This window comes from Lathyrus oleraceus, chromosome 4 (assembly GCF_024323335.1).
Source record: "Lathyrus oleraceus cultivar Zhongwan6 chromosome 4, CAAS_Psat_ZW6_1.0, whole genome shotgun sequence".
NCBI lineage: Eukaryota > Viridiplantae > Streptophyta > Magnoliopsida > Fabales > Fabaceae > Lathyrus > Lathyrus oleraceus.
The window spans coordinates 4729715-4743754 of record NC_066582.1 but is presented as its reverse complement, the minus strand read 5'-3'; the positions used below and the strand labels follow the sequence as shown (position 1 = coordinate 4743754).

The 14040-nt window shown below is 34.2% G+C and overlaps 1 protein-coding gene across 5 annotated transcripts; it reads left to right on the top strand.

The window, feature by feature from the left end:
* The first annotated feature begins 315 nt into the window (after positions 1–315).
* Positions 316–13238, top strand: LOC127138282 (sister chromatid cohesion protein PDS5 homolog A). 5 transcript variants are annotated; one of them, XM_051064694.1, is made up of 33 exons: positions 316–426; positions 504–651; positions 1559–1762; positions 1917–2098; positions 2584–2710; positions 2805–3023; positions 3262–3478; positions 3565–3961; positions 4429–4578; positions 4660–4708; positions 4793–4984; positions 6027–6209; positions 6760–6914; positions 6991–7117; positions 7193–7342; positions 7438–7491; positions 7641–7777; positions 7850–7967; positions 8137–8271; positions 8366–8562; positions 8823–8979; positions 9071–9217; positions 9755–9826; positions 9914–10507; positions 10598–10705; positions 10804–10883; positions 11257–11308; positions 11417–11503; positions 11614–11639; positions 11722–11769; positions 11857–12008; positions 12278–12675; positions 12751–13238. In XM_051064694.1, exons 2-33 carry the CDS (start codon positions 559–561, stop codon positions 12799–12801), a joined length of 5058 nt encoding a protein of 1685 aa, XP_050920651.1. In that variant the 5' UTR covers positions 316–426; positions 504–558; the 3' UTR covers positions 12802–13238. The 5 variants fall into 5 exon arrangements, with proteins under 5 accessions (XP_050920651.1, XP_050920652.1, XP_050920654.1 ...); XM_051064697.1 differs by having other exon boundaries at positions 375–651; positions 3565–3710; positions 3819–3961; XM_051064696.1 differs by having other exon boundaries at positions 375–651; positions 3565–3710; positions 3819–3961; positions 9752–9826.
* The last annotated feature ends 802 nt before the right edge of the window (positions 13239–14040 follow it).

Sequence of the window (14040 nt, the reverse complement as noted above, 5' to 3'; positions counted from 1 at the left end):
ATAAAAATGCTATTCAGAGAGTGAATAGTATTTGATGTAACAATTTGGTAGGAATAGCGATGCTGTTAAATAATTCTTGGCTTAATATACTTCTAGAATGAAAAAAATGGATTCGCTTTCATTACTAGTACTTAATTACTAAAAAGGCCACATCACATCGCATAATTTAAAGTAAACAATGCTAAATAACAGCTGGTTATTAAATCAATAAATCCAAGTACAGCCAAAAAAAAAAGAAAAAGGAAAGATCCAAAAGTATCACAAAAAGAGCGGCATTAACATTAACAAAAAAAATAAATTAAATTGCAGAAATATATGGTATTTTTATTTACGAAAAAAAAGCACTTGAAATATTTGATAATGCGAATTTAGAGTAAATTTCGGTTGGTGTTCGAAATACGAAAAACGAGTGAAAAGAACAAAAACGTAACACAAAACCCTCTTTTTTTTTCTTCTTATAATTTCAATTTCAGTTTCAATTCACTTTCTTCGTTCTCTTCCAGTGGAACTTGATGAAATAGCAGTGAAACGACATCGTTTCAGCGAGAGTGCGTAATCATGGCCGAAAAGGGTTACCTGCAACTGAAGGAGCTAGGATCCAAGCTCGATACCGTTCCATCTTCCAAAGACGCTCTCATCAAGCTCTTGAAGGTTTTTCCATTTTTCCTTTCAATTGAATAACGTTCAACGGTATTGTGTTGGTTATATCGTTTGTTTGATTCATAGCTTAAGGTCATAGAAGAAGAAAGATAGAGAAAATTATGCGGCAATTTTGAATTTGTAGGAAAATTGGATTTAGTTTTAATGTCATAAATTCGGTAGGGTTGTCTTAAAAGCTAGAACAGTAGATGTTAGTTATTTATGTTAGATTGTTAGTAGGTCTTTTTGGAATTGGAAATAACTATTAGTAGATTTATGTGAGATTTGTGTTGATTTAGAGCAAGCTTTTGAAAATTTCTCTGAGTTAGGTTAATTCTTTTTTCGCCGTGAAATTGGGCTTTGTAGTTATTGTTTGGCGTGGTTTAGATTTAAACGGGAATTGATAGATACGCAAATTAAAAATTGAAACTGGTATGTATTGTCTGTTATTGAGTAGAAGGAAAGAAGTCAAAGTAGAAATGAATGATTGGGAATGAGGGATTGAAGATGGAATTGAACGGTAGTTTATGAACGAGGGATTGGTTTTTCTTATGGAAATAGGCCTCGCTTGGATTGACTACTAGTTATGAGAGATTCTCAATTAAAATGAATTTTATGTTCATTACTTATGAAACAGTCCATATATGTTTATAGGCGTTTATCTGAGTAGTTAGATGAGGGAGTTTTTGAAAGAATTGAGATGCAGAGGCTAATTTTGATTAATATACAAGAAGCTATCATCTAAGATTTTATTTAAGATTTTTTAATAGTTAGTTTTCCTTAGGAATTTGTGGAGAGTTTATCCAAGCTGGCTCTTAGTATTGTGAAATTAGTTTGTTAGAAAGCTACTGTTTTTTTTCTTCTTCTGTTTGGCATCTATTAGCTCCCCTCTCCCCTCAAAATGTTTTTTCTTATGCAGCAAGCAACCACATGCCTTGCGGAGTTGGATCAATCACCTTTGACTACAACACGGGATTCAATGAATCCCTTTTTTAATGCAATTGTTAAGCCAGCATTGCTGAACCACCAAGATAAAGATGTCAGACTTCTGGTTGCAACATGTATTAGTGAGATAACTCGGATCACCGCACCTGAAGCTCCTTATAATGATGAAATTTTAAAGGTGCCTTTCTTTTACTTAGACTATCTACTTATAATTCGTTTTCTTATTCACAATTAAAAAGGGAAATTATTGCCCTTTTGGTTTACGCCAAATAAATGTTGGAACATTCTTTATGATTATCCTTTGTCCTAATCCATGTTACATCTCCTTGCAGGATACCTTTCGATTGACTGTGAGCACTTTTAGTGGTCTAAGTGATACTAGTGGTCTATCATTTGGACGGAGAGTTGTTATATTGGAGACTCTTGCAAAGTATAGGTCGTGTGTTGTGATGTTGGACCTTGAATGTGATGATTTGGTCTATGAAATATTCAGTACTTTTGTTGCAGTTGCCAGGTTTGTTTATTATAAAAGCCTATAATTTATTGTTATTTGTGTGCTATTGTTACTAACTCATAATTACGGGTTCCTTGAAAGTTTCTGCTATTCACTTTCAACATTGCAAGCTCGGCATGTTGATTTTTTTTCCTTCTAGTTCATATTTTCTTTTACCTGGTCATATAATTAATCATAAATGAAATAAAGATGATTAGACAAAGTATACATCTTTGCTTAGTTGGAATGTTATGTTTTGGAGAAAAGTAAATGTATTGCTATTTATTTAAAAAAACAAAGTAATGTATTGCTATATTCAGTCTCCAGCTAGTGGGACAAGGCTTGATTATCATTGTTGAAACTTTAAACTGTTAGACAATAAAATGAGAGCTAAGAAGATATGTCCTAGCCATTTTCTTGTAGGCCAAATTTTCTATGCTTATTTTTGGTAAAAAAATCCTCTTTGGATTAATCAGTGCTGCCCATATATTTTGTTTCATGCTTAGAGATGATCATCCAGAAAGTGTCCTGTCATCCATGCAAACTATAATGGTGGTTCTCTTAGAAGAGAGTGAGGATGTTCGCGAGGATCTGTTATCTATTTTACTCTCTACATTAGGCCGTGGAAATAAAGTATGTACATTTATAACTTCTTCTTTTTTCCTGTTGAAGGCAGATAGGTTCTATTATTATTTAAGAAACTTTCTTTTTGAAATTTTAATTCCAGGATGTTACTATGGCTGCAAGAAGACTTGCCATGAATGTCATACAGCAATGCATGGGAAGACTTGAACCCAGCATCAAACAACTTTTGCTATCGTTAATGTCTGGAGATAGCAAGCTAGTAAACAATCAAATTGAATACCATGGAATTATCTATGATCTGTATTGTTGTGCTCCTCAGATCCTATTTGGAGTTCTCCCTTATGTGACCGGAGAACTACTGGTAATTGGTGTTTTATTGGCTTTGAGCAATACCATGTATCTTCCCCGTTATAACCTTATGGCCATATTATTTTTATTAATATATTTATGCTTTGTAGAGATTCTGAGTTTTGAAATGTATGAAGTTGTAATACCAGTCATCTCGGCCTATTTGTCCTCGTTAATTTTTTTGAGTTTGGTTAATTATTCTCTTTGTTCTTATTTGATGTCTGGTTTTTTACTTGTCTGCAAATTTGTAGACTAACCAGTTGGAAACCCGTTTGAAAGCAATGAACCTGGTTGGCGATATGATTTCTATTCCCGGAACTTCCATTCCTGAAGCATTTCAGCCTATATTTTCAGAATTCTTAAAGAGGTTGTCTGATAGAGTTGTTGAGGTTCGCATGTCTGCCCTTGAGCATGTAAAGAACTGTCTGCTGTTGAATCCTTTTAGAGCCGAAGCTTCTCAAATATTATGTGAGTGCACGTAACAAGGAAATTCAGTCAGTATTATTTTTTAATCTTTAAATTGTATCTGCTGATTTTATTTGAGTTGAACTTAGCTGCCCTTTGCGAACGGCTGATGGATTTTGATGAAAATGTTCGAAAGCGTGTTGTGGCTGTTATATGTGATGTGGCATGTCATGCCCTAAATGCAATTCCACTTGAAACGATGAAATTTGTAGCGGAACGGCTTCGCGATAAATCTGTATGTATATCTAAATTTTGTTATTTATTTATTTATATTTTCGTGATAAATCTATTTGTTGATTTAGACTATGGTATCTCATTTCCCTTTTTTACTTTACATTTGCAGCTACTTGTTAAAAAGTATACTATGGAGAGGTTGGCTGAAGTGTATAGAGTTTATTGTGAGAAAAGCTGTGACATAGCCAATCTCAATGAATATTACTGGATTCCTGGGAAGATCATTAGATGTTTCTATGACAAAGATTTCAGGTGAAACGATTGTGCTAAATTCTTTAACATCTTTGCCATTATTTGCATCACTATCATCATTACTTTTAGACATTGGCTTTTCTGTTGGCAATAATGACCAATTAAAATTTTTTAAACCTTTTTTTAGTTGGAGTATTTTATGTTTTATACCTAAAGATTGGTCAGTCTATTTCACTGTTAGATAAGAACAATGACTTACATATGGTAGTCTGCTGCTTTGACTTGTATTTTTTTTTTCTCTCAATAGAATAACCTTTTCCAGTTCCCACATACTTTTCTACTAAAGTAGGATGAGTTGGACACACTGATGGTGAATATTGTTTTAAGTTTTAACAATAGAAATCTTTTCTCATGAGTTTGTTTCTTTATGTTTCCTTTTTGGTTTGATTTTCAACTTTTCATTTATAGGTTTTCATGTTATAAGCTTTCTAATCATATGCGTTTTTCCCATTCATTTCATTATGCAGATCTGATATAATTGAATCTATTTTATGCGGATCCCTATTTCCAGTTGAGTTTTCAATTAGTGATATTGTTAAACATTGGGTTGGGATTTTCTCTGGTTTTGATAAAGTGGAGGTCAAGGCTCTTGAAAAGATATTAGAGCAGAAACAAAGGTAAGCTTGGTTGACTTCTCTGGTTTCTTAATATCATTAAGCAAAAAATGTTTCATTTGTTTGGTATTTCTTTGGTAACAGGTTACAGCAAGAGATGCAGAAGTATCTGTCTCTGAGGCAGATGCATCAGGTATGTGACTTTGAAAGTTGGAAAAGATGAACATATCATATGAAATTCGATGACAAAATGGAATTGATTCTTATTTAAATGCAGGAAAGAGATGTTCCCGAGGTCCAGAAAAAGATTATTTTCTGTTTCAGAGTAATGTCCCATTTGTTTGCTGACCCCATAAAGGCTGAAGAGAGTTTCCAGATTCTCGATCAATTAAAAGATGCTAATATTTGGAAGATTTTGGCAAATCTTGTTGATCCAAATACTAGCCTCCATCAAGCACGCTCCTATCGGGTAACATAATCAGTGATTGATAGATATTTTTTCAGGAATGCATATTTATCATTCTTAGAATTTAGGTTGGGCCTAACTCAACCTTACAAAACCGGCTTACAATTTCCAGGCTATATATTGTCTCATGTGGGACTCTTTACACCCCCTCACGCCCAACACTATTTGGTTTGGTGTGCGGATGTAAATGGTGGATAACTCGTTAGCGGAAATCTGATAACTGGTGACCCATCAGATCTTGAACCAGACTCTGATACCATCTTAGAATTTGGGTTGGGCCTAACTTAACTTTACAAAACCGACTTGTAAGGTGAAGATTGCTCCACTTATGAACATATTTTCAATTTATATATTGTCTCATGTGGGACTCTTAACAACCATGACTACAAACTGTATAGATATTAGTCTTTGAAGTGAATATGTGAGCTAAATCTTTGAAACCGATGCTCACTTTCTGTGGTGTAAATAATTTACAAGCATTTCTTGAACCAAGGTGCTTACTTTCTCCTTTTTTTTTAAAATTCATTTCTAATTTTAACCCTTTCGCAGCACTATCATTAATTGCCACCTGCACTTGCTTTTTTGCGCTTTTTGGCTATGAATTTGTTTAATTATTCTTTCTCTTTGCCAGTACTATATTGTCAACGTTAGCACAAACCTGCACTACATTATTTATTAACTACTGAACTGGCAACCAGCTTAAACTAAAATTAACGCTAACACTTCAACGAGCTTCAGAATTTGAGACTACTACATCTGTGTCAGGATATACTTTCCTGTAGCCGTTATGAATATTATTTCCAGGTGTCAATAAGATGAACTGCATATATTCAGTGCTAAAATTTCAAACAAATCATGACTGTGAGGGATCTATACTCTATACTAAGGAACAGTATCACAAGTTTCAACATCTAAATGTTAGCCTTGTTGTTATTATGTGTTTTTTAAAATAAATCGTAGTTACTAGTTAAAGAAAGAATGTGTACCTTGAAATTTGATATTTGCTGGTTTTGATCAAATTTATTTTTTTATTTCTTGTCTGCAGGATGGTATGCTTGCAATACTTGGCGTAAAACACCGTCTCTATGAATTTCTGAATACATTCTCTATGAAGTGCTCCTATGTGCTTTTCAACAAGGAGCATGTAAAAGAAATTTTTGTAGAAATAGTAGCTCAAAAATCTGCAGAGAATGCTCAGCGTACACAGTCTTGCATGAATTTATTGGTGGTAAGAGCATGTCATTTTTAGGGTCTTGGACTGTTGCACGTGGTTTGTTACCAATTTATCCATGAATTCTGGCACAAACAATAAATAAATAGTTTCCATCTTTTTCTTGTAATGTTTCAAATCGAGCTTTATGTCGTTGCATGATCTGATTAATTGGTATACGTGGGCTTAGGATGATTGTGTATGATAACTGCTGATTCATCTCCAAAACTTAAGCTGTTAGGAGAAAGGTCAGAAATGATTTTTATATATTTCTAATACTTGATTAATCAAAAGAAGCTGTATTATACTAAGGGTCTGTTTGATATGTATGATAGGAGCCCTAAATGGCTAAGCTGATAAAAGAAGGTTAAAGAATAGGTTTTAGGCGCCATTGTCATGAGTTTGGATCTTGGATCTTTTAATTTTTCAGTAACCTTCTCTGATAGCTTCATTCTTATTTATTTCTGCTTTGAAGCTGTGGTGTGGTTTGGGTCATTGTGGGCACGGGAATTAAGAATTTAAAAAAACAATCTTTTCGTCCTTAAAATTAACTTGTAATAAACTGCAGATAATTGCTCGTTTCTGTCCATTGCTTCTTAATGGCAGTGAGGGGGAACTGATGAATCTACTGAAGGATAACAATGACACTATTAAAGTAGGTGCTCTTAATGCTTTAGCTAAGGCCGGCGCTACTATTCGTAAACAACTTTCAGCCAAGTCAAGGTGCTGCTTTTAAATGTTTTAACCTTTAAATACATTTCCATGTACAATTTTCTTACTATGTCCTTGTTTTATGTAGTTCGGTAGACCTTATGTTGGAGACATTATGTTTAGAAGGCAGTCGAAGGCAGGCAAAATATGCTGTCCATGCATTGGCTGCGATAACAAAGGATGACGGCCTCAAGTCTCTTTCTGTTCTATACAAGGTTTCTATAGTTGATTCATTTATTTTAAACACACTCTTTTTTTCCTCTTCTACTCTAATTTTATCATCTATACAGAAACTTGTAAATATGCTAGAAGAAAAAACACATCTGCCTGCAGTACTGCAGTCCCTGGGGTGTATAGCGCAGACCGCAATGCCTGTTTTTGAAACTAGAGAGAATGAGATTAAAGAATTTATAATAAACAAGCTTCTGAAAAGCGACGGTGTAAGCATTTTAAGTCCCTCTGAATCGTGTGCTCATCTATAAAATTAACATAGAAATATTTGATTTTAATCTGAATGCATGCTTCTCCATTTCAGAAAGATCACACTAGAACATCTTGGGGTGATAAAAGCGATCTCTGTATGTTGAAGGTTAGTAGGAAATACTCTCTTCTTTTTAAGATATTTAGGATACACTTTTTGTTCTGTAGGTACATTACAAAATGCTTGACTTGGCTTCTTATTTGACATTTCATTCTATGTTTCTCCTTGGGCTCCATCTTTTTCGTTATTTGCTGCAGATATATGGTATTAAAACCTTAGTAAAGAGCTACCTGCCTTTCAATGATGCTCATGTTCGTCTTGATATTGAGAGTCTTCTGGATATCCTTAGGAAGATGCTATCTTATGGTGAAATATCAAAAGACCTACAATCAAGGTATATAAGCTTCAGAGTTACATTTTTTATTGTTGGTTCAAATACAATGTACTCATTTATGCTTGCTTGCAGTCCAGTTGATAAGGCTCATTTGAGGCTTGCTTCCGCAAAGGCTGTTATTCGTTTGTCAAGGGTTTGGGATCAAAAGATACCCGTTGATATTTTCTACTTAACTTTAAGGGTATCTGAGGTGGGTTTTTATTTTTTATTTTTTTATTTCTTGAGCATTTATAACTTTTCACCACATATTATCAGGATAGAAGGCTTCTAGTTATTTGTAAAAGCAGAAGTCAGTTTGATGAAATTTTCATTTCAATGTTGATGTAAATGAATCTCGTTGTCTGCTTTTGAGTTTGCAGATAAGCTTTCCTCAAGCTAAGAAGGTTTTTTTAAACAAAGTTCACCAATATGTTAAAGACCGCCTTTTGGATGCTAAATATGCATGTGCTTTCTTATACAACATATTTGGATCCAAGCCACATGAATTTGCAGAGGTGCATTGGTGATAGGCCGTCTTCTTCGCAATTGAAAATTTCCCGTTCTTCGACATTAGTTTTGAGTTTTTGTTATGACTCTTTGTTTATGCAGGCTAAACAGAATCTGGCAGACATTATTCAAATGCTCTACCAGGCAAAGGCACGGCAAATTCCAGTGCAATCAGATTCAAGTTCTTTGACCATATACCCTGAATACATTCTTCCGTACCTCGTTCATACACTTGCTCATAACTCATGTCCCAGTGTTGAGGAGTGCAAGGATGTTGGAGCATATGATAATATATACCGGTACTATGTTACTCACTTAAAATATCTCTATGTTAAATCCATATTTAGACACTCATCAAAAAGGAAATGAAAAGACTCTAAATAATGAAAACGATTAACCAGGAACAGGGGGGATGAAGGAGATTTAGTTTACTTTGATTTTATGACTTATATCAAATTATATAATGCTAATATTGGTTCTCATGAGTTTGAATTTGAAGGATTTAAAGAATGGTGCATGCTCATTGTTTCTGAATGTATATTCTGTTTTGAATTTTTAGGCAGTTGTACTTGATACTGTCAATATTACTTCAACGAGATGAAGGTGCCAGATCAGAAGTAACCACTAACAAAGAAAAAGAAATCATATCCACTATCACTTCAATCTTTAAGAGTATCAAACTCTCCGAAGATACGGTTGACACATCAAAGACAAAGGTTGAGAGTAATTTTGTTATTACTTTTAAGTAGTTAAATATTGCAAATTGTAATAGATTATAACTTACATCTTTGGTCAATGCATTTCCAGATTTCTCATACAATATGTGACCTTGGGTTAGCAATAACTAAACGATTAGTGCTGAAGGATGTTGATCTGCAAGAGTTGTCCCATTTGATGTCTCTACCTCCAATGCTATACAAAGCATTTGAGAAGAAGGAAGGAGGTGACACTATGGTATGCTATTTTTTTGGTCTTTCCTGTATGTTAAGTATCCTTGTTCATATTGTATTAAATGCTGTCCAAAAGTTTCTAATTCTTAGATAGGATACATTTATTGAATTGAGATTGATTTATATCATCGGTGTTACTTGCGTCATTTTATTGAATTGGATATGCTATCTGATTGTTTAGTTGATTAAATTTTTCTAGTGCTTGAACTCTGCTATATACACCAGGATGGTTTCCTTATGGAAAAACATTTCCGTCCAATTAAGTTTTGTGTTGTATTTTAATTGCTTGATGAGTGTGCTTTGGGTGGTTTTGTTTAGATGCTTTTCTGAACAGGCAATGTTGGGTTTGTTCTTGATTGTTGACACAGGTTGAATAAGTGTTATAAAATAATCTACCTTGAGTAAACCGAAACATGTTACACTAGTCTTCTTTTGGTTGATGTATTCTTGAAATAAGCTGAACATTATTAATATTTACTTGTTTTTAACATCTATAAGATCTCCAATGACTTTAATTAATGCAACTGAATTCATCTAGCAGGTAAGTGAAGTGAAAAGCTGGGTTGTGGATGATACCGCCTTGGCTCACTTTGAATCTCTTGAGCTAGAAATGGTATGTTTCATGCAACTGAATAGTTAGTTACCTGACAACTTTCTTTGCTTTTAAAATTTTTGAAAACCTTTCTTCTTTTTTTGTCAGGTCCAATCCCAATCAGCGGAGGATGAAGCTTCAAAGGATAATGAAGAAAACAAAATACCTTTGGGAGTGATGTTGAAGCAAATCAAATCTCAGAGAATTAATGGTAAAAAGGTGAAAAAGATTAAGTCTGTGCCAGCTGAAACAGAAAAGGTTGAAAATGATTTTTCTATCTTGAATACGGCCAGACAAACCAACTTGGACAACTTGGGGTCACCTACTAATGTTGAACAATGTAATGGTCATGAACATTCTTTAAGTAAGAAAACAACGGAGGATCCAGAGCATGCTACAGGTCAAAAAAGAAAAACCGGTGAAATAACACCTGCTCCACTGTCTAAACGTAGTAGGCCTTCCTCTGCTCGTGGTAAACTGAGATTGTCAACTACTACATTAAAGGCATCTCGAAGAGTATCAGGGGAAAACTCCCCTCGAGCAAAATTAGTGTTGGATGCAGATATTAACACTGATACAGATAGTGACATGCAGAAAATAACGCTCAAAGACTTCTTAGTGTCCTCATCAAAACAAAAGGTTAAGGGCTCGGAAAGCTATCACAGTAATGAGTCGAATAAACATGATGAATATGACATGAAGGTACAAATCTTACCGTGCACTAAAATTTGTGCTAATATAGGATGTAAGTTGTCAATGTAGACTTCTACTTATTTTTTGTCTCGGATGCAGAGTCATGATGATTTGGAACAAAGTGAAAAGACTACAAGTAATAATTTCAAGTCAGCCACATGTGTTGGTAAGAAGAATAAAAGAAAAAGTACTGCAGGATTGACAAAGGTAAAGTTTATTTACAAGCTTTCCCACTTTATGTATGTCATAATTTGCCTTCCTTCCTGTCCCTTTGGTCATGTTGTTTGATTCATTACCCTCTACAGTGCACAATGAAGAAAGGTGAAATTGATCCTGAAGATCTAATTGGTTGCAGAATCAAAATTTGGTGGCCTACGGACAAGAAGTAAGTAATTAAGATAAATTTTCAGGGAGCAGTTGCAGAACCAAAATAAATCATTTATGTCAATCATTCAAAGTTGTTTTTTTTAGTGATGAAAGCATTTTGGGCACATTTTCAAAGGCAGCCTTTCTTACAAATTCTGCCGTGCTTCTTCTGAACATGTCTTTCTTATTTTGTTTATTTGTCAATTTCTTCATGGTGCATTTGCTTGCATTAACTTCTGTTACATTCTAATGGGAACTGTAATTAGCATCTGGCACTCCGCCTACCATGTTTCTTTCTACCATATATAGAAATTTCGTTATTCGTAATTATTTTTTCTTGTCTGCACTGATTTTTCATATGTAATTCTCATGTTGGTGTCAATGTTTTACAGATTTTATGAAGGAACTATCAAGTCTTATGATTGTTTAAAAAAGAAGCATGTGGTAAGCTGAATAATGCTGAACTTGCCCTGTGAATTTGGCACAAAGATTTCCTGCTTGCTATCTGTGTTATTTTCAATTCTGATACACATTACTGATGTCATGTGGAAGATATTATATGATGATGGAGATGTAGAAATACTTCGTTTGGACAAGGAGCGCTGGAAGCTTTTGGACAAGGGTCGTAAATCTACTAAGGTCTCCCACTTTCTCTGAAGTAATTGTACATTTTCATTTTCCACTAGAAGATACCCATCATGCATAATTGAAATCAGAGTATTTGATTTTTTTTTTTTATTTCTTATCAGAAGATAAAACGCTTATCACTTGAGACGTAAGTATTCCCTCAACAGGCTAATTGATTTTGTCTTATTCGATCTCCATTTCACAGACTAATGTTCTTTATTGTTCTGTAGTTTTGGGCGCAAACATAATGGTTCACCAAGTAAAAAGAAAAAGAAAATGTGAGTTGAAACACTCAAGATATTTACTACACATCTTTGATTTTATTTTATGTTCTAATCATTAAAATTTGTATACCTTCCTTATAGAGTTAATGATAAACAATCTCCAAGCAAGCCTGTAAAACCTAGAAAAAAATATGCATCGAAAAGTGATATCCATCGGGAGGAGGCCAAAGAGACATCTGAGTTATCAAACCATGAAGAGACCATGACTTCCAAAGCTGATGAGATGAACTCAGGTAACGTGTCACTAAAGATTGCTAATTCAGTTTAGAAATGAATGTTACACCTATGATATCTTCTAGCATTGATTATGCTTCCCCATTTGTGTCAACTACTTGTGCTTCATTTTTTGTTTCATCTCTTTTATACCGAGATTAATGAATTGGATAGAAACATGATATTGGATAGAACATGATAACGGAATTTGATCCATTTAGCCGACATTTAGTAGGATAATACTTGGTTGTTGTTGGTATCCCTTTTTTTCATGAATTTTATTTTCAAGGTGGTTCAGAAGTGGAACTGGCATCAGGGTCCGACGAAATCACAACAAAGGGGAAGAAATCTAACAAGAAAGTGAGATCAGTTTCCAAAAGAAAGAAGCTCAAGAAAACCAAGAACTTTCGTAATATGGGAGAATCAGATGAAGATAATCAGGATTATAGTGAGAGGAGTTCTGAAGATCGAGAGAGTGTCCCGCAATATAGCTCAGACGAGAGGAATGCGGATGAAACAACTGAAGCTTCGAGGGAAAATGTTAACGACGAAGAAGAATCGGAGTCTGAAGAGGATCAAGATAACAGCAACGAGGGTGATAGTCCTGGAGAAACAAATAAATCACATATAGAGCCATCAAGTTCTGATGACGTCAGCATTGCTGATATTTCTGACGACGCTCCTCTGGTAAATAACTAAGCTTTTGAATATTGTTTGTTTTCTATTAATTGTTATAAGCTCATGAGAGAATGATTGACGCAGAGCAAATGGAAGTGTCAAACGGGGAAGAAAAGTTCAGGAAAAACGCGATGAGCAGTTAAAAGTTGCAGCTCGAGTCTGTCAAGACTGCTGCAGAGGTGATGCTGTAAAAAGTACAGGTGTCGACTTGTGTGAAGATAACTGCTGAATTGGAGATCTTTAGTTATTAACATACACTAATAAATATGCTTTCCATACCTTACTGTAGAATGTAAAATAACACCAGTCATTCTGACGTTTCAGAAAGGAAAATGATAAGGTTTTATTAGGGTTACGTTCATGCTAAATGACCTTTTGTTAGTACAGGTGATAGGTTCAGCATATGATTCATTAAGGTGTTGTTCACCCTTCCAACATAGATGATATAGTTGACGAGATAATCGACAATGTGTACAGCTATACGTGGGGATATTTATTTATACCTCTAGTGTTAACTGATAAGGACAACCATACTATCAACTCCTTAATTTGTATGGAATCATTGACAAGCATGGCGGATAATTCTAATTATCTTACTAAACCACCAAGAGACTAGTGCTATTTAATTTAGCACCGTGTTCGTGTTTTACAATTTAAAATCCAACTCAACTATTCATATCATTGCTGCATAATTATATTCAATATAAATTATTTTTTAATCATGTACTGATTACTCATTCAAAGTGACAGTAACAAGAATAACTAAATAAATAAAACCTTGCAAAACTTGAATTGTGGGTCTTGACGAGGAACAATTAGGATGCCAAGTCCTACGGTGGGGAACTCGGCTGATGGTTTAAGGGACACCAAAATAGTACGGGGATTTCTTATTATCTTGTGAGATGAAAAAGTATTCTATGGAAAATCTAAAATGCTCATTAAATTTTAGGGATGTATTTTTGAATGCAGTTTATGTTAAGTTAAAATGTTACAACTGATTCAGAGATATATCTTTGAAATATTTCAAAACACATCCCATGCATCACTCTCTAAGGATCATTTTAAATATTTATTGATTCAGAGATGCATCTCTGTTTAGGGTTTACGGAGATGCATCTCCGTAATCTATCAAAACAATGCAAGTTAAATTAGTTATATGGTTACTCGGATGAAAATGACGATTTGTAAATGTTAAGGCATATGTTATGTGATGAACATTAAACCATGCAACAATATGTAAAAAATGACATAAATTTGGAGTCAAAATAAGTCATCATGACATACAAAATAAAGTCGAAATATATAATGGATTCGAAATAAGTAAAAATAAAAAACAACTAAACATGAATCCAAATTACAAATACTATCAACTAC

What these genes read in the sequence shown, in the direction of transcription:
- LOC127138282 (XM_051064694.1), top strand. Translation starts at nt 559, where the DNA reads ATGGCCGAAAAGGGTTACCTGCAACTGAAGGAGCTAGGATCCAAGCTC. An exon ending in CTTGCATGAATTTATTGGTG is followed by an intron (nt 6,210 to 6,759) that starts GTAAGAGCATGT and finishes AATAAACTGCAG; the next exon opens with ATAATTGCTCGTTTCTGTCC. An exon ending in AGCTTCTGAAAAGCGACGGT is followed by an intron (nt 7,343 to 7,437) that starts GTAAGCATTTTA and finishes TCTCCATTTCAG; the next exon opens with AAAGATCACACTAGAACATC.